Below are 19,098 nucleotides of genomic sequence, written 5' to 3'. Positions count from 1 at the left end.
ATGCGCATAAAAATTGCATTAAAATGCCATACCAGACTCGGAAGCCTAATGAAGGAATGGCAATAAAGGACAATTGCCATCAGCAAGAGCAAAAGCAGCATGTTCCGCAATCAGTGGGAAAACGCTGGCGATGCCCTTAAATAGACGAAGCAGTCCAAGATGGGCATCCATTGGGTGCCCAATCGCATCGACCAAGTGCGTGCAGAAATGTTGCCACGTCGCTCGAGTGGCTTTCTCGATTCGGCGATTTCCCATGCCCCAAAGTGAATTAAATGCAGACGCGTGATTCTGCACATTAATTACGCGCAACCCCTTCCAAACCAACCATTTCACCCCAGAATTTTCCCGGGGGTGAGAGTTCAAACCGCCAGGCAGTGCATCGAATTTAAAAGCAGCCAGTCCAAAGGAACTCAGCAACTGCAGCCACCGAAGTGCGAAGAAACGGATTTTATGGACCGCAGCTTTGGATAATTACCTGCTCAAAGGTGAATTGCGTAATTTTTCTGCACTGAGGGGTTGGCGTAAATTAAGGAATTTATATTTTGCTTAAAACTTACCCTGGTTTTCAATATTTTCGACTTCCGTTTGCCTCTTCCAGTATCTCTGCAATTCAAGAAATACGAATTAAAATATTAATATCTTGGAGGAGAGATAGCAAATATTGTAGCAACGAAGGAAAGACAGCTGGTGTCTTATCATTTATTCATCTCAATTAAAACAGTCCGTGTTCCCCACTCAAGACCGGTGACACTTTCAAGAAGCCAACTGCAAAGGCTCTTGTGAACTTTCTGCTCATTTACAACTGACACATTTGCACCTGCCTCACAGGCAAATGAGAGGAATGATTGATAGTTGGCCCGTGGAATGAGTGACGAGTCCGTGACCCGGCCAGGAGTTTTCCTTAGCCGGGCAATTTCCATCTGTCAGCTGTCAGTTTTGAAAGTTGGCAGGCGCTGAACTTGGCATTTTAATTGAGTGCAAAAAAATAAACTCATGGAAAAAGAGACTGCAGTGCGAATGTAAATGCGGATTAATAGACTTTCAGCTGATGGGCGAAGCAGGCAAAGTGGCTTTCGAGTAGTGTATATCCACTTCGTTCAATTTCCTCAAGTTGCTTTTGAGTTAAGGCAAGCTTGTTTGGCTTTTATTGAACAAACAGCTGCCGCTGAACTGCCTTCAGGTGAGCAGTTGTTTTCTCGTTTTTACGACTTTACTGCAGCCACGTTGCGTATGCGCAATGCTCACCGGCCTCTTTAGAAGTTAACTTTTAACCCAGTTTTTGGTGGTTCGTTTATTGTGCTATCACCAACACCTTTCTGACATGCAACTAGGACCTTTCTGCTAACTTTTCACCCGCATAACCTTGATCGGAGTGAAATCAAGCCCAATACCGTGCGATCGAACTAACAACTGCACCCATTGCGTATACGCAGCGTTCGCAAATAGGAGGGCAAACAAAGTGCGACAGAAGTGAATGGGGGAAGCCATTCTACGTTTTATTTGCCTGCCTATTCGGTCCGCGTATTTACGGACTTATTTACATACAAGACAGGCAAACAGAATGAAAGGGAAAAACATAAACTGTTTTGATTGCAGGTAAACAAACCGACCCACTGACTAACTGGCTGGCCAAGGAAGCACCCAACTCCACGTTATTGATTGCTGTCCATTTATCATGCCGCTTGTTTATCAACAGACCAGAACTTTTGATAAGCGCCCGCTTCGCACCACCAAACTCCGTTCGCTGGTGTCATTGATCTTGGGCGACTTCATACTCGGATACTTGTGCCGGACTAATGCGCATTTCCACCCAGAAACACGCCAAGGAAATCATACATGTATCAGTTGAACAACAATTAGTAGTTTATAATTGCCACAAACAGAAAAGTTGTTTTAGGGCTCTGTTGAATTTTCAGTGTTGGCACCCTTTCTGTCCATAAATTATAATTAGTTTGAACAAATATTTAAAACAAATTTCGAAGTGGTATAAGAATTTTTTCCAGTGCAGATAAATTCCGGAAAACAGGTAGTTGTATGGTGATGATTTCATAGAGCCAAATGAACAATGCAAATAGACAATCAATTCGTATGGCAGACAATAATGCTTCTGGTAACGCATCATTGAATATCAGAGGGAAGAAAAAGTGGAAGTTACGCACCAATTACCATCAGTTGGCAGATTGTGAGAAAGCATTCCACCTGATGTTGGTAAAATATGTTACAGAGTTTCCAAGCTAATGAAAATATTCCCATAACACTTATAGACATTCGCGCAATCCATTAAAAGGTATTATTTCAATTACAACCCACCTCAAGTTGGCTGTCATAAATCAAATAAAAAAATTTTTTTATGGCGAAAATAAATAATATTGAACAATAAACAATAAGCGAACTGACATGTACATATCTACATCATACGCAGAAAAATGTAATAAACGCCCGCGGTCAGAGTTGAGTTTTGATTGAGTTCGAAATGGCGCATGCAAATCACAATTAGGAATTATTATTATTGCCATTGCCATTTCATTTTTATAGCTATAACGATTTTCCTTTGCATTCTGGAGAACAACTTTTAATTGATTACCTCGTAGAGCATTGTAATCGAATCAATTATTTAACAATTGATTGAGCGTTCTGGTCAGCAAGAGTATTCTATGGATATTGTGTTATGATAACTGACTTCTTTGAGTTGTGTTCAGAGTCCTTTGTTCTGCGCCTGTCAGTTGGCGGTAATTTTCCCGGTAGGCCCGAAAAAGGCAAAGGGCAAACATGTTTAGGACAAGAAATAGCTTTTGGGTCGGATCTTGTTATACCTTTTTCTCAGACGCGGACATTGACAAAATGCGGGCTATAACATTTGCAGGAAACAATGCCTTGATAAATTTTTGTCAATTCGTCAATGTAGAAATTTGAACGGAAATGACACGATGGAGTGGTTCCTCATATCGAAGAATGGGTTCACCAGAAAACACTTTCAACGAAACGAAATCCACCGTTGCCAGCGGACTTCTCACAAAAACTACCTGATAAATCGAACGCGCATATGTTGACAGCAATACAAATGGCTTGAACGAAACACACATGGAATTCCTGGAAATGTTTTCAATTAGCACTCGGTTGCAATTATTAAACACCGAGGAGTTCTGTTAAATATGAACAAATTATTCATAAACATTAATATATGCGTCCACAAAGCATCATTAATCATCAACTGTGGTATACTCATATCATTTGGCCACGCAAGATTTGGCGCTTCGTTTTTCCAAAATGCAATCAAATAAATTTAGTGTTTTTCGCGATTTTAATTGCTTTTCTTTGTATACAAATATGAGTGGGAGAATTGTTCGCCTCGTATTTGGTTTGTGGAAAACCACATGTGATTTTTCATTATTAATTTGCTTTACCCGTAAACAAACACGAACTTTTATTGATGTTATGAATGCGGTTCTTAGCGCCGTCCATCTTTGGTGTATTTGGTGTGTGGCGCAAAACGAAATCGCGGAAAATGTGCAAATCGGAATGCTTTTAGTGCTGAGTGTGCCTGTGGATCAGGTGTCCGAAATATTTTCTGCAATTCGTTAATCATAATCGCATGATGTTTTAATTCTCTTTGAACATTTATGTATTGTAATTTGTTCGATGAAATATATATATTCTTTGAGTAAGAACTAATAAACCAATTATTGTGGCTTTTTATCCATGTTTATAGATTATTTTCTAGTATATTTTCTTTAGTGCCATAAATCATGAACTATAAAACCGTTGGACAGTGTAAATATTTAGGCACATCACTAATATTGTGAATTTCAAATAGTGCAGTTTGTATGAATGTCTTTTTGTGCAAACGTTCTTGGAAACAAACAAATAAATAAATTGTAATGTTTACTTTTTCTAGAGTATTACAGCATTCCGTCTAGAAGTTAAAGACAATCCTCTCGTTTTGTTTTCTTTCCTTTGTTTGTTGGTGGTTTACTCTCCTAGCCACACTCCCTTTTCATTGCCCACTTTATCCTTTCTGGTCCGGAGTGGAGCCAAGTCTGGGAATTGGACTGGGTTGGTTTTGCTCTCATTTTGCCTTTTTTCACGCTTATTATGTGTTGTTTGTGGTTTTTTGTTGTAGGTTTTATTTTGCACATATTTACTATAGGTTTGTGTATATATTTCTTTTTGGTTTAAATGTTGTCAGACAGGATTTTCCACTTTAATGCAGTCGGCGTCGCTGCCTTTTGGCGCATTCCTGCCGCACAGCTCATCATGGATCATGCTCCTTTTTCCGCCGCCTGCCTCCTCGTCACCCTTAAGTTTTGGGTTCAGCACAGCCTGCGTGCACCTCTACATAATCCGTGGCCGCAATCCTTCCTGCAGCTGCAGAAGCTTCTCCTGCTGCCGTGGCCACCATTCAGGTTAATGCAGTCTTTATTCATTTCATATTTCTAAGCGCATTATGTGCTGCGAGCCTCGCTCACAATATTAGCAAAAATTATGTTAATCCCTTCGGGCTGCCTGGGTATGCTTTCAGCCCGTCCTCGCGGCCTTTAGCCTGCAAACGGAGGCGCGTTAAATTATTTTAATAGCCGCTTACAATTACCAGGGCCAACCCTCTCGGCTCAGGGTAATGTTTTTAATGTTTGACGCGATTTGCTGGCTTTTCACTGGCGTTTTTAAACGCGCCTCGCGGCCAGACATGCGGCCAAGTCGTAAAATAGGGCTACAAACCGATGGTACACGATAAGTAATGGTGCGTCTAGCAGAGCAAAGCTAAAAATAAATACAATTGCAGATCCACTGAACTAGCACGCTTTGAATTTAGTTATTTTCATGTAAAATATACGATTTATATGTATATAACATATAATTTCTTAATAATACATATGGTGTAGCCGAAAAAACTATTCTTTAACATGCGTTATTTGAATGCCTAACCAGACGCCTATCTGTAATAGTTTCTAAAACATTTCAATATGAATTAATTTACTTCACAATTAACCCAAGATAGTGCGGGTTCGTCACCCGTTGTCCTTATCAGTTTTCAGGGCGACAAAGTATAATTGAAATGGATGCCTCAGTACATGTGTTAATTTACACTTGCCTATACACTGACATGCATAACCAACTGGTCCATTAGGCGTTTAATTTCCCATTCATAGAGCGAAGACAGTGAGTATGCAAATGCAAATTAAGGCGTTTAAAAACGCTTGCAAATCGCGCACCGCAATTAAACGGCGCCCCAAACGCGTGCCCCATGGAAAACGCCTCCCTGGCGATTTTATGGCTGTATTTAATGCGAGCCATGTTTGACGGGGTATCAGCCCATATAGGCATAGTTTGCGGCTAATGACTCTGCGTGGGGATCGGGAATCGGGAGTCGAAGGAATCGGAGGGGATTGGGATGCAAATGCGAAATGTCGGAGACGCCTTGTCCACTCATTAAGTGGTGTTGGTCAACCAGTTCCGAGGACAGCATGATGGATTGCCGGCCAGCTGAATAACTCAGCCACCATTCGCTCATTCAGCTGGGCATTCATTCATCCATTCGGTCGGCCCGTTGACGTATCGTATCGAGCGGACCAAGACCGAAACTAAAACCGAATCCCAAACCTGATTGCGGTAAAAGGCCAAATTGGTCCGTTCTCGTTGCCCTGGTCGATGCCTCGGGGCCAGCGTTAGTCATCGTCATCATCATCATCATGAGCCTTAGTCGCCTTATGCCGCTCCCGCTGAATTGACCGAATTAAAGCTCTGGGATTGCGTGAAACTGGCAAACCAGTTTCCTGGCCGCCTGGCCGCCACACTCCAGCTCGGACTGCAGCTTTAAAAAGACCAGGAGAAATTGCCACAGTCAAAACAATTAGACAGACGGGCCAGACTCGCGTCTTCAACTTGTTGCCGCCACGGATAAAAGTTTGCGTCTTGTGCGCTGGGAAAAGTAAAAAGTGTCTAATTAAATGCTTGGCCGGACTGGCCTCGGAAAATACGACGGGCTTTAATACAAAAAAACATGTACGAAACCAAAATACCCCTAATACAAACCATTTGAGCTTGAAGCGTATTTTAAAAACCTTAAATTTAGCATATTCCATATTCCAGCATAATTAATTCCCTAGAATTATGTATTTATTTTTGCATAATCGCAGGTATAATTTTTTTTCTATATAAACCAAAGTAATCTTATCTGTTAATGTTACGACCTTATCATCTTTATCATCTAGTAAACCATTTTTTTTTCTTCGAATTTCCAGTTATAGCAAAAAGTTATATGGCAGCAAAACTCACTATGATGTCTAGTGACTTCAACGAATTATCAGAAAATTCCCACAATTAGTCAGCAATCGGCAAATATTAAGGGTGGTTTTGTCGTACGCATTGAATTTTATTTTCCCAAAAGATTAGTGAATGGACCCGGTCGGAAAGGCAAGGCAAAACAGGCAAACAACAACTAACATAAATTGCTTACGCGATGCGGCCCATTGAGTGCCGGCAACAAGGGGTTAAGGGGTCACAGTTGCCGCCCGTCAATCATTCGGGCAAACGAACAGCGGCACTTGAATGGTCGAGCGAAAAGGGTTTCCCATTTCCACGGCTGCCAGTTTCCAGTCGCGGATCGCCTTTTCTTACAGCTCCAGCGGAAACTTCAGAATGCACCTGTCGCAAGGCGGCGGTAGGTGTGATAAGCATCTCATCACAACAAAAGATTAACACGCCGGGGACGACAAAGAACAGAGATACGCACAAGGGACTCAAACCAGCAGGCTGTCTGCACAAATATGCACTGTACAAAATAAGTATACTACTAAGACAATTAAAAATCTACTGCATGATTTGGATTTCGTTGCAAATGGTTGTTTATGTTACACATATAATTGTACATGAGAGGTAGGTATTACTGATACATAGCTGAAGTTTTCTCACAGTGTTTGCTTAGATGAACAGGAAACCGACGGGGAGGAGACCTTGAAGACCCTAGGCAGGTTGCATTGCAAGCAGTTAGGTAGGTAGCAGCCGCAAGGCAACACCTTTGACTTGACGGATCGAGTTACCGAAGAAGCACCCTACTCCTAACTGGGTCACATTACCAATGTCAAACGATCGAAATCGAGTCTTACTTTCACTAAGGAATATTTACAAAGTGCTGATGAATCGGTACAACAAAGACCGAACCAGATGGGATGCCTGATGAGGATCATAAACAGCAAAATCGCAGAATTTGTTTAGATTAGCCGACCTCCACCTCCTCGAACAACTAATTTTATATTATGATCAATAAAAAACCTTTCAGGTTTCAATCGAGAACAATGACTGCTAGGGGGAAATCGCTGATGCTGCGATTAAAATTGCCAACTTTAATGATCTCAGCAGTTCCATGGGCATGCAAAACATCCATAAAGTGCAGCTCTTACCTCAGGCTATATATATATATCTGTTTTAACTTCAAGTAGCTGTAGTTTTAACACACTGCGATTGTTTGGACACTTCAGCTTCTCTTTATAGTTCGCTTCGTGCCAGGCGGCTTTGAATTAGGTGATAAACACGGTAATTGGTTGTACAATCGCGATCGATTAATAGTTTTCTCAGTCCCACTGACTAACCGCAGATAGGAACGTCCAATCCGGTCGAGTTCAATAAAACTGGAGCCGAGGAGGACGTTGATAACCTGGATGCACCGCCACAAAACACCATTAACAAACGAAGGGCCGCCGATCTGGTGAAGCACTTTATTGGATCCCACGACCGTCGGATATCTTTTCCTTCAGCCGTCCAAAGACTGCCCACGAACAATATATGTGCAAGCGTTTTTTGTGCACTTTCCGAATTATTTGTTATTTAATTTTTACGTGGGTATACAACATGATATGCAAGGCGTTCTTTTCATAGGGTTTCTATGGGTTTCCCGAACTTTTGGCGCACTTTTCCTCGTGTGAGATGGTTGATTTTAGATGAGGATTCCCCACTACTTTTATTTTACAGCGCGAGTTAAATTAATGCGTAAATATAAATGGAAATACGTACGCGACCAGTTCGTTGCGTTCAAAATTAACAAAAAATAACAACAAACACTGAGCAGTTCCCACGCGCGTCCGAACAGCTGGCGAATATAATTTGAAAAACCCAACAACAAAATGCGCGTGTTGCTTATATAGTTTGTTTGCCAGTGTGGCCGTGTTGCAAAATGACCGAATACCACTTGAGCGCTGATCTACATGGGATTTTCCGTTACAGCAAGGTGAGGCAGCATTGCCGGATTAACAGTCCTCTGTAAAAATCCAGTGGCGGGCAGTTTAAACTTGGATTTAGAACGCAGTGGTTGAGAAAACGTGACCACCTGATCATAAAGTATTTTGTACAACAGCAAAGTGACTAATTTTCTCCAAAAATTGCAAGCTAACTTTAATGTATTTTTTTCAAGAAAAGACTGAAGACTAATTTTACTTATATACGTTTATTCTAGAGTAAAGGAAATACATTTTTGAAAATGTTTTTCTTTGTTTGCTTGCCAATTTCTATAGAGATGGCAAAACAATGTTGAACTTTCACGTTTGCACTCCTATTAGCTGAGTAACGGGTATCAGATAGCCGAGGAACTCGACTATAGGGTTCTATCTTGCTTTACCTCACTTTGTTGTTGAAATATTTCCCTGGGACCCATCTTAAGATGTAGTATTAAAAGCTTTATTTTTTTTCTTAATTTTTTTTTTGAATATTTATTGTAAAGGTGGATTTTATTTCAAAAATATTTTAGGACTATGGCTTATAGGTTGATCGATAAGCAAAGAGAACGAGAGAACTGCTCTGTTCTAAAATTTCTTTGTTGGTATTACAGTAGTTTATTAGGTTAACGAAAGTTCATGCAAATGATGCGGGTGTGGGCTATAGTCGGGGCTTATGAATTTTCGCCCTGCTAGTCAAAAAATGGAAAACAAAAACGCACACGCGACAATCGCCACATTTTGGAGGCAACAATATCAATGGAGACGAAAGACGGGTAAAGAATAAATAAATTAAAAACTAAATAACGCAAATTAAAAGTAAAAATTGATGTGGCAATCTAACATACCACTGAGAGGCGAGACAGAGGGAGACCGGAACGGATCGGATCGGACCAGACCAGACCAAGAACCACTATCCACTATCCAGCGTTGGGCGCAAGTCAACGTAGGATGATGCACAGCAAATCCGTGAAATGATAACAACAGAGGCGCAAAGGCCACGAAACACGCGGTTCCCTGGGTGAGCTAGTGTCTGAAGTGCGATCCAAGGAAGGCGACAACAAAGCGTGAGAGCCTGTCCAAGCGAATCCTAATCCCGACCATTAGGCAGTTGCCGAAGAAGGGGCGAGGCTCGAAGAGATGCGGCCGAGTCCGAAACTGTATGCTTTAGTCCTGTCCAAGGCCAACGCAAGTGTTCCTCACCGTCACCGATGTCATCGACATTCTCCTCCTCCAAACATCCGTTAACCTGAACACGACCAAAGTTCACACAGAAAATCCTTCAACAATGCGAAATTCCTGTCTCCTCCTCCGAGATGCGAGTTAGCCATGGGACACTGCATCCCACGTTGTCCCAGCGAAGTGCTCAGAACAATTCTAAATCCAAATCCAATCCTGATTACAATCAAATAAATATTTTCATATTCATAAGATCTATAGACAGGTCCTGCCTCCTCTAATTTCAATCCAAATTTATCCAATCCACGCCAAAATCAACATCAAAATATCCTTCTCCTCCTCCTCATCCATTAATCCTCATCCTCCACATCCTCATCACTCTCCAAACATAAACGCGCAAAATGGGGAAGAGAAGAAAATAAAAATTAAAGTATTAATAGTTTGTTTATCAATGTGGTTGACATTGCGTTGTGTTCGGATTTCTGTTTCTTTTCTTTCTCTCATTACAAACATATTTATTCTGTATCGATGTTTCTTGTTTCGTTAAGGTAGATTCTAATAAATTAGCTTGGTAAACGTGCAGCCAAAATTAGATTTATAATATAATTTGTAGTATGCAGACTGAGCAAAGGCTCAAAATAAAACAAAAGCAAATCAAGGAATGCCGAGTGGTTGTTGCCTAAGAAAATTCCTTGGTTTACACTTGCCATTTTTGAACTGTTTTTGTCAAATTTTGCCCGGTGGATTATAATTTTAGATAACATCTCTGCTTCTTAGAACGTGTGATACAGTTGGAAAAGCAAGTGGTTTTTTAAATATGTTGGGTTCGATGAGAGTTCGGAACTTGACTGAACAAACTTGATTGGTTCGCTGAAGGCTTGGATAGTCAATTTACAAAGTAGGATATTTGAGAGTTCTTGAACAAATATTGAATGCGTTTTCTTAATTTAGCTTGCTTTTCCTGCTCGTAGAAATATTATAGATTAATGGATAATGCTTGATTGTGTTTAATAGTTAGAGCGTGAGCGAGACCTGGAATAAGATTGACGTCGCACTGGGGAGTATGTGGGAGTGCCACGACGGCGCGGTCTCGATGAGAATGAGCGCGAACGGGATCTGTGGAGGGATTCAAAGAATAAATATTGAACAAGAAACTTTTGTAATATTTGGTATACCTGTCGCGGTAGTCACGGCCTCCACCGCCCCCGCTGCCACCACCACCTCCACCGCTGCCGCCGCCACCGCTGCGGTCGTTATCTCCGCTATCCTCGCGTACGCGAATGTAGGCAACCTCGCCCTAAAGACAATAAGGGTATTAATATCAATTGAATAACATCACTTAATTAAAGGAGATATTTTTCAAAATGTAAACGGATATGCAAACGAACTAATCTATAAAAGGCAAACTAGATTTTTATTAATTAGACACATTTAAGGGCGTACGTGTATGCAAACAAATCAATATAACTCAATGTCATTCTTCATTCTTGAAATCACATTAAATTATTCCAGCTAGTGAATAATGTATGCTGACAAAATAAATGCAAAGGTAATTTCTCTACCTTAAAACCCGAATACATTTGAATATTACAAAGTTGGAGCCCGCCAAATTAACATACCTCATGCGAACGGAAGCGAGAGTCGTCCAACTTCTTGATTGCGTACTTCATGTCCTCGTGGCGGAGGAACTCTACGACGCCGGAACCGTCCTTGTATGTGTCCGCAAAGCAGACATCGCCAGCCTCGCGCATGTGATCCTTGAGATCTTGCCACGATCCAGAGGCGGGCAGCCCAGTAACCATGACGCGGTACTGCGAGCGCTTGGCTGGCGGTCCGCGTCCGCCCATGCGTCCGCCACCGTCGCGGCTGCGATCGTTGCGGTTGCCGCCGCGGTAGCTTCCAGGGCCACCGCCCCGCGGGAACTCCACGCGCAGACGGTACCCGTCATAATCGTAGCCATCGCGCGCCTTTACTGCATCGTCGGCATCTCTATGTTGGGCGAAGGGGCAGCCGGAGTAAATGGTGGTCATGGAAGGAGGGGAAGCAATTGTCGCGAATAAGTCGGGTGTCTCTGGCGGGCAGCTGGGCCAGCTGTGTGTATTCGCATTACTCACCGCGCATCTTCGAACTCAACAAAAGCAAATGGCGGCCCACGCCGATTTTTCAGATCGACAAAAGTAACTTTGCCGAATTTGTGGAACAGGTCCTGGATATCCTTGGTGCGGATATCCGGCGGCAGGTTTCCCACGTAAATGCGGCACTCGTTGCGTGATCCCATTTTCTCCAGTTTAAATCAGACGCTTTGCTCGACTTGCTCGCTAAAATTCTACTTCGATTTTCACAGAACTTTTTCTGTCACGCTCACAAAGACAAATGGCTGACGTAGTATGACCGTTCGTTAAAGTTGGGGAAATCTCTCGGGTGTTCAATATTTATCGATAGTTATGTAGTTGATACTACACTATAGGTGGAAGTTTCGGTGTTTATATCGATGGTTACCCAGTAAGTAGTTGCTTTGGTCAAGTGGATATTAAGCTTCAAAGGCAATAAGTTTTGAAGTTTTGCGTTTGACGGTCACAAAACATGTATTAAATGCGCAGTTTTGGGGCTAAAGGTTTTAAAGCTGGGATAAAATCTTGTTGTTTTTAGCCTAACATATATTATCATTAGCCGATAGTTATCGCCAATCACCCCGAGCTGCAATGTACTAGCAGTGTCACCACTAAGCGTCGTTCAGACGAAGAAAAGACAACAAATATTTGCATGTGCAATACAGCAAACATAAATAGCACTTCGAAAACCACTGAGCCACCGGGAAAATGGCTGCGGCCGGAAACAACGTTCGCTGTATTAACTACTACGACCTGTGCCGCATCTGCACGGACAGCAGCGATCACAAAACGAACATCTACTCACCCGAGGGACGCGCCAAGAATCTAAGCAACAAGATCTTCGAGTGCCTCTCACTGCAGGTCATTTTTGTGTACTCACCTCGCATTACTTTAGGCTAACAGAACCATACTTCTTGCAGATCGATGAAAAGGATCGCTTGCCCAAGGTGGTGTGCGCCCAGTGCGTGCAGTTGGTGGAGCAGATCCACGGACTTCGCGCCACTTGCCGTAACTCACAGACCATGCTAAACAACTGTCTCAATATCCGCCCGGCGCCGAGCAGCGACAAGTTATACATTCGGGATGCGGTCGATGAAACTGGGAAGAGCCTTAGCGTGGCGCAGGCAGCTCCAGCAATTGCTAATGGAGCTCAGCAGTCCGGAAATCTCTTGAACAGCATCATCCAGGCGGTAAACCTTCAGCCCCAGCAGCAGTACACGATTACGATGGACAATGGAGTACAGCAGCAGCAGCATCAATCTATTCCGGAAGTTCAAATAAAAAGCGAAAGACAGACGTAAGTGGAAAATCACTTTCATGATGATTATCTCTATATCTTTCTATTCACTCAGTGTTTTGGAAGAGTTTATACGCCACAAGCCAGACATCAAGATAACGCCGCTGGGGAAGAAGGAGCCCATTTCACCTGCCAAGCCCCAGCTACAACATTCTTTGCAGTCGCAGACGGTAACACCCACAGTAAACCCTACTCAGTTGCAGTTACAACCCCAGCTAGGCGAGCAACTGCAGCCTCTGTGGCAACAGCTTCAACAAATTCAGCTTCAGCAGCAGCTACAGCAACTGACGAATCAGTTACAGGCTACCACTCAGTACTCTGTCGCCCAGGATGATGCCTCTGGTTCTGGCGACAGCAAAAAGCCAAAGTTAAACTTTGTGCTCTCTTCGCCCACAACGCCCCATTTCACCACATCGATTCCGCAATTCGGTGGCAGTCAGCCGCAAATACAGCTGCAGTTGATGCCCGGTGGCGGAGGAGTGGCAACAGCAGGGGCAGTTCCTGCCCAGACGCAGTTAAACGCTGCTGCCCTACTCTCAAGCCTGGCGGGTCCCCAGTCTACTAACAACCTGCTATCACCAAACAAGTGCTTTCTTCCCATCACAATTCGGGACGAGAATTCGGACCAGCAAATCGTGGCGCACATAGACACCAAGAACCTAGTCCTGCCCACGACATACCAGGTACAAATGAAACTTCAGCCTCAGCTGGCCACTGCCGATGGCCAGCCAATCATGCAGCTGACACCAACATCTATTCCGGCTACTCTGCAATTGACACCACAGACGCTGGGTAATGCAGGAAGCAACTTCCAGGGCACGACTGTGACGCAAAACCAATTTCTGGCGCCGCAGCCACCGCCCCCTCAGCAGATTCAACAGCAACAACAGCTTACCCAACTGCCAAATACGGCGCAAGTGACCTCTCAGCAAATCATTAGATCTCCACATGCAAGCACCAACAATTCACAGTTGGTGATAAGGAATGTGACCAACATTCCAACAACTCCAACCACTCCCACTAGCAGCAAGGACCCCCCAACTTTTAAGACACCTTCACCAAAGCAAAAACAGATGCCATCGCCAAAGAGCAAAACTAATTTGGCCTCGCCCTCAGGTGGTAGCAGTGGTTTGTCCACCAACGAACTCAAGCGATTGCCGACCCAGGCAAGGCCACAAACCCAGGTGAAGCAACAGCAGACCGCAGGACTCTCTGTTTCAGGCGCCCCGACAGCGACATCAGCCAATCAGGTTGCCATGCAGCGGCTCTCCTCGAATACAACGATCACCAAGGTGTCCAAGCAGCCTGCAACGTTGCCAGCACCAGCTCAGACATCCAATCCCGCGAAACTGCCCATGCTGAACAAACAGAATATTACAATCAGTCGAATCTCAATGCAAACAGCGCCAAAGCCACAAAGTAAACCTTCTACTGCAGCGCCAGCTTCTGCTTCACAGCCGATTCCTTTGTCCGTTCCCGCCCTAAGCCAAGCACAACCTCCTCCGTTGGCGGCGCAGCACAAGAAGATCGTACGCAAACCACCTGAGAACCAGGACACTTTAGCGCAGAAAGTTAAAGCAGCGCGACCGCAGCAGATTCTTCCTTCTCCACAGCAGGAAGGACAGAATGCGACCACCTCTGCAAACGAAGCGTTGTTGACGCCCACAACTTCTGGCCTTATATGCCCTACCTGCAAACGCGAATTTAAGAAGAAAGAACACCTCACCCAGCATGTTAAACTGCACGCGGGGCTGCGACCCTTTAAGTGTTCGGAAGAAGGTTGCGACAAGACCTTCAGCCGCAAAGAACACCTGTCTCGGCACTTGATATCCCATTCTGGACAAAAGATGTACACGTGTGAGGTGTGCAAAAAGCCCTTCTCGCGAAAGGATAACCTTAATAAGCATAAGCGGTAAGTACTTTTGTATATTTTGCTTTAAATTAAATAGAGTTCCCAAAATATCTATTTTTAACAGAATACACACGCAAACGGCAACCGAAACGCTCTACTGCTGCGATGTTTGTAATAAAAACTTTGCAACGAAGTTGCACTATGAGAAGCATCGGGAGATGCATAAGAAAACTCGACCGGAAAGCGCGGCTCCGGGTGCAACAGTCCCGCCTGCGGCAGCACCTGCGATAACTCAAGTCCGTAGCAATGGTCAGGTCCCTAATAAGGTAAGTCCGTAATTCCGCTCACATAACAGTATCTAATTCGCCTTCACATTACATCCAAGGCGGTTTTCGAAATCAAACAACGGTCTGCTCAGCAGCCTCAGCAGACGCAAGCACAGCAGCAGCCGGCCCAGGTAATGCATGTTGTGACTACCCAGGATCTGGCCGGAAACACAATTACGATCACACAAGCTCCCGACTCCGCATCTCTGGCTAATTACGTGCAGCTGGGCTTTTCTCAGTTCCAGAATCCCAGCGCGCCAGCCGCAAAGTAATTACAAGATAAGCTCGAAGAGTGACTCCACCTTACCTCGTATCCTAGTCCGCGGTCTATTCCACCATCTGCTCGCCAGTTCCTTTTATTGTTTAGTTGTCGATTAGTTTACCTCCGACTTATTTTGTGCAATATTATTTATAACAAATTTGAAGCGCGTTTTCACGTTTCATTTATTTTCTTAATTTATTTTGGTTTTATATGTGTTATTCTATTTATCAGTAAATCGCAAAAGTTTTATTAGCATAAGTCCCTAGAGCGTTTGTGTAAAGATTCCTATTTTAAGGATAATTGTAAGGCATTGTAAATATCTGTGTATCTATTATGTATGTACAAGCTGTAAACAATGGTAAAATACCTTTTTTGGGTGATGATAATGATTCCATTGCAAAAATAAATATAATGTGTAATTTATGGCAAACAAATTTAATGTGTATTTCGTTTGGTATTGCAAAGGAGCCTTCAGTTTTGTGGCGCTATAAAGCAGATGGCAGACCCCAATGTTTACGCGAATATTTTTGGTAAGACTCTTCCCGCTGAAAGTATGAATATCAGACGGTTAATCCAAAGGTCGGCCAGATTTCTGAAAGATTTTCGAAAAGCTCGTAATTCTAAATCTACCATGCAAACAAACGAAAAACAAATGCAAGCACGTTTCCCGTCAGTTTCCGAATCCAAATTTATTAGCATTAAAGAATACCAATTCCAATGAATTTTTGTGTTTACGCATTTAATTGTGGAAAATGCACTTGTCAGGCGGTTTTTAATACTTGTCGTGGTCTGTATAGATATTACAGGAAAAACTTACACCTAAGTTTACAATCTGAATGGAAGACTTCAGAAAGGGCAGAAACAGAAACTCAAGGTGTATTATACATAAAATTCTTTGGCCTTAGAAATACGATTGCTAATAACTACAAACGAAGAAACAAATAGCAACTGCATAGGATAACAAAAGGACATAGCAAAGCCATAGTAACGTCATAAAATATCGAGAAAGCACCAAGGTGAGTGATATGTGACTGACATATACATATGTAGTCCGTGAATGTGTGGTTTGTTAATGATAATTTGGTTTATCAAACACTAAAGTATTATCAAACTCTGACGGCATCATAAAGATATATGTACTTCAAAAAGCAGTAGATACTATGGAATCACTATTACATAATGTTGAATGAAACAGATCTTAAATTCAAAATTCTGCAAATAAAATGTGGAGTATTTTCAGAGTTGTAAATAAATAATATAGAATATAAGGAATTACATTTTAGAGCTTTTTGCCAAATAAATAAATTTTTTTTAATACTGTTACAGAAGCACCATGATTGATAGGAAAAGTTTTCTAAAGCCACGATCAACAAGAACTTGTGGTCAAATGATAATGAACTCAACGCATTGGCCAACGAAGGAGTGAAAGCGATTTGCTACTACAGCAAAATAATGTAGATGGGTGCGGACCAACAAATTAATTATAAGTACAGGTGAGGGAATTAAGGACGTGCGGTGTTAGAACTAAGAACGCCCGCCACCGAACTTGAATCTATGCGATTGAAGAGTGCATTAAAAAAGAGAACATTGGGGGCTACCTTGGGGATCATGGGATCTTGGGGGATTTCCTCCCTATCAGTTGTAGCTGAGGGCAAACTGGTTGACCTTCTGTACATCGCCCCACACCTGTACCGCCTGGATGTCGGACAGGGAGAAGAGGGTCTCGTACTCGGTTATGAAATTGTGGCCCGTATCCCTACCCTGGTACACCCGCATCATGGAATTTTCGTAGTCGAAGGCGAACTCAAGGCAAAATGAGGACTCTGTGGATGAAAGTTGGAGCGCCTCGTCAATTTCGGTTATAATGCGGGCAAAGCTCTCTGTCTTATTGGGATTCTTATCGCTAGCTCCTGTACCGTCGAAGATGTTCAGGTACTTCTCCTGGTGTAGGCTGCTCCACTCGCCGTTCCGCTTGTAGTTCTCGATAATCGTCTGTGTGGGGATAACCACCTTGAAGTGGTATGTGATGTTGTCCGTGCAGTCCGGACTGTTGACAAAGTTCACCGAGAATCTGTGGCGGAGATAAGCATATGCATATTAGAAAATCTGGTGTCTATATCTCACTTAGGTGCTAATCACGAAACTACACTTATTTTAAAGTCTATTAATGCATAAGAATTAACTTGTTACGCGCCTAGCAACATTATTCACACAATGTATGGCGACGATTGGGAAGTGTGAATGAACTAAGCAACAATAATGTGCATATTTTATATTAAATAAAATCAGGTAATAGCCCTCCCCTTCAAAGCGGTATAACTTATCACATATTGGTGCTAATGACGTCGTTATTTTAATTTTTGACCCCCCTTTTCAAGCGCTTAGTCATCATAATTGTTTGAAATCCACATGCTAGTTTGGCGAGTTTTTTCTTTTTTGGGTACCGGAGCTCCCAGACATTAGTAGTGACTGTGAGTTGGCGCGAAAACGTGCAGCGCATTCAAGGAATTGGAATTTTCAACGTTTCGTTGTTAGTCAAGCTATGGAAGTTCCAGTAAAATATCCCCTTCTCTAAGTACAAGAACTACTAGTGTCAAGAAAATTTTTATGACACATTTAGGAAGCTATCAGTAGCACCTTATCGATCTGAAAAACAGATAAGAAAATCATGGTCTTGAGCTATCAATTGCGTGGAAATTGTTCAATTAGGAACCCGGATTCTTGAGTGATGTAACTGTTGGTTCTGATTAATTGAGATAATTTGGCCATTCATTCATAAGCTGGCTAACCAATGTCCCGCCCTCTAACATACATAATTCATGGTATTCTTCTTTTCCATCCCACTGCTTTGTTGTTTTCTTCGTAGCCGGCATCTTCAGCGCGTGTCTGATTTAATTTAAGTCTGGTGATGTCATATATGGCGGAATTGATACAGTAAAACCAGACGACTACGTATACATCTGGCAAAGATTGTTTTATGGCCCCATCATCACCTACCCTATCGCCCTAATAGATCATAAACTTAGAAGAGATCTTTCGAATTTTTAAACTAAAAAAAAAGGCACCTGGCAGAAGAAGCATAAATTATTTAAATTTTATAGCCCATTTGTATGTTTTTCATGTGTGCACCATAAATCGTTCGAGAGTTTTGTGGGGCATTGCGTCTAATCGGGTCGCATACGTAAACGATTTTAACGTGTATATTTTCAGCACGCAAAGAGGCAATTTCCTCACTTCAGTTTGCGGGAAGTGGCTAATCGATTTTCTTAAAGTTCTCGGAATATAATTTCCAAATATCAAAGAACTTACTGCTGCGGATCCTGGAGCAGGTTGCCGCTGATGGACAGCCGTGTGACTCGATCCGAGGAACTGGCATTGGTGGGCAGAACGGCAAAGAACTTTACATCAGGCATTTTGAACGTTGAATTACGATGTTCGTCGTGCTTTCTGTTTTATTTTTAGCAAGGTTTGTAATTGCAAATTATATCCGGATAATTTTAAATGCATTCGCTGTGGCAGTTGCCAACGGTTACAATAACTCCGACTCCGAATACCCGGGGGAGTAGTTAGCACTTTGCCGACTTGGTCAAAACTGTTAGCGGTTACACAGAAACAGGGCTATTTTAAGGGAACTCGAAGAGGATTTAAGTCCACGACGACGTCACGGGCAAAGTGCTTTCGAGCATATTTGTTCAGCTTTAACACCTTTAAATAATTCGCAAACGCGCAGTTCCGTTCGCCTTCGCGCGTGATTGAAAACTGTGGAGGAATGCCTATGGGGAAAACGGAGCAGCTGAGTGATCCCCCACACCTGCTAGGCAGTAAATTCCGGACCCAAAATACCTCCATTTCAGAAATAGTATGACC

The 19,098-nt window shown here is 42.8% G+C and overlaps 4 protein-coding genes across 7 annotated transcripts in view; 1 reads left to right on the top strand and 3 right to left on the bottom strand.

Annotated features, from left to right (window-relative positions):
• The window catches only part of LOC6537064 (extracellular sulfatase SULF-1 homolog), a 28,988-nt gene extending 20,883 nt beyond the window's left edge, over window positions 1-8,105 (bottom strand). The window contains exons 1-2 of one of the 2 annotated variants that reach the window (XM_015192604.3): window positions 7,398-8,105; window positions 558-603 (exon numbers count right to left, since the gene is read on the bottom strand). The gene's annotated coding sequence lies outside the window, so the exon portion shown is untranslated. The remainder of the gene's footprint in view (window positions 1-557; window positions 604-7,397) is intronic. The other variant, XM_002097589.4, reaches the window with a different exon arrangement.
• A 1,703-nt stretch (window positions 8,106-9,808) lies between these two features.
• LOC6537055 (serine/arginine-rich splicing factor 1B) lies at window positions 9,809-11,767 on the bottom strand. Its single transcript, XM_002097584.4, has 4 exons — window positions 11,498-11,767; window positions 11,003-11,372; window positions 10,559-10,680; window positions 9,809-10,499 (listed from the first exon to the last, which is right to left on the bottom strand). The coding sequence occupies exons 1-4, from the start codon at window positions 11,659-11,661 to the stop codon at window positions 10,391-10,393; spliced, it is 765 nt and encodes a 254-aa protein (XP_002097620.1). The 5' UTR covers window positions 11,662-11,767; the 3' UTR covers window positions 9,809-10,390.
• Window positions 11,768-12,096: 329 nt separating this feature from the next.
• LOC6537054 (transcription factor Sp2) lies at window positions 12,097-15,664 on the top strand. Its single transcript, XM_002097583.4, has 5 exons — window positions 12,097-12,355; window positions 12,415-12,791; window positions 12,847-14,703; window positions 14,768-14,969; window positions 15,029-15,664. The coding sequence occupies exons 1-5, from the start codon at window positions 12,203-12,205 to the stop codon at window positions 15,239-15,241; spliced, it is 2,802 nt and encodes a 933-aa protein (XP_002097619.1). The 5' UTR covers window positions 12,097-12,202; the 3' UTR covers window positions 15,242-15,664.
• LOC6537053 lies at window positions 15,378-19,077 on the bottom strand. 3 transcript variants are annotated; one of them, XM_002097582.4, is made up of 4 exons: window positions 18,541-19,077; window positions 17,148-17,302; window positions 16,830-17,054; window positions 15,378-15,776 (listed from the first exon to the last, which is right to left on the bottom strand). In XM_002097582.4, the coding sequence occupies exons 1-3, from the start codon at window positions 18,642-18,644 to the stop codon at window positions 16,867-16,869; spliced, it is 447 nt and encodes a 148-aa protein (XP_002097618.1). In that variant the 5' UTR covers window positions 18,645-19,077; the 3' UTR covers window positions 15,378-15,776; window positions 16,830-16,866. The 3 variants fall into 3 exon arrangements, with proteins under 3 accessions (XP_002097618.1, XP_039232023.1, XP_015048087.1); XM_039376089.2 differs by having other exon boundaries at window positions 15,378-15,823; window positions 16,830-17,302; XM_015192601.3 differs by having other exon boundaries at window positions 16,830-17,302.
• Between the last annotated feature and the right edge of the window lie 21 nt (window positions 19,078-19,098).

The sequence above is a fragment of the Drosophila yakuba genome, chromosome 3R, assembly GCF_016746365.2.
Source record: "Drosophila yakuba strain Tai18E2 chromosome 3R, Prin_Dyak_Tai18E2_2.1, whole genome shotgun sequence".
Taxonomy (NCBI): domain Eukaryota; kingdom Metazoa; phylum Arthropoda; class Insecta; order Diptera; family Drosophilidae; genus Drosophila; species Drosophila yakuba.
The sequence above is the reverse complement of the archived record's forward strand: the minus strand, read 5'-3'. Positions and strand labels throughout refer to the sequence as shown.

Coding starts and splice junctions, on each gene's coding strand:
- LOC6537055 (XM_002097584.4), bottom strand. CDS start 11,661: ATGGGATCACGCAACGAGTGCCGCATTTACGTGGGAAACCTGCCGCCG. Junction 11,373..11,497: donor GTTGAGTTCGAAGATGCGCG/GTGAGTAATGCG, acceptor CGCCCAACATAG/AGATGCCGACGATGCAGTAA. Junction 10,681..11,002: donor CTCGCTTCCGTTCGCATGAG/GTATGTTAATTT, acceptor TATTGTCTTTAG/GGCGAGGTTGCCTACATTCG.
- LOC6537054 (XM_002097583.4), top strand. CDS start 12,203: ATGGCTGCGGCCGGAAACAACGTTCGCTGTATTAACTACTACGACCTG. Junction 14,704..14,767: donor AACCTTAATAAGCATAAGCG/GTAAGTACTTTT, acceptor TATTTTTAACAG/AATACACACGCAAACGGCAA. Junction 14,970..15,028: donor ATGGTCAGGTCCCTAATAAG/GTAAGTCCGTAA, acceptor ATTACATCCAAG/GCGGTTTTCGAAATCAAACA.
- LOC6537053 (XM_039376089.2), bottom strand. CDS start 18,644: ATGCCTGATGTAAAGTTCTTTGCCGTTCTGCCCACCAATGCCAGTTCC. Junction 17,303..18,540: donor CTGCTCCAGGATCCGCAGCA/GTAAGTTCTTTG, acceptor TCTCCGCCACAG/ATTCTCGGTGAACTTTGTCA.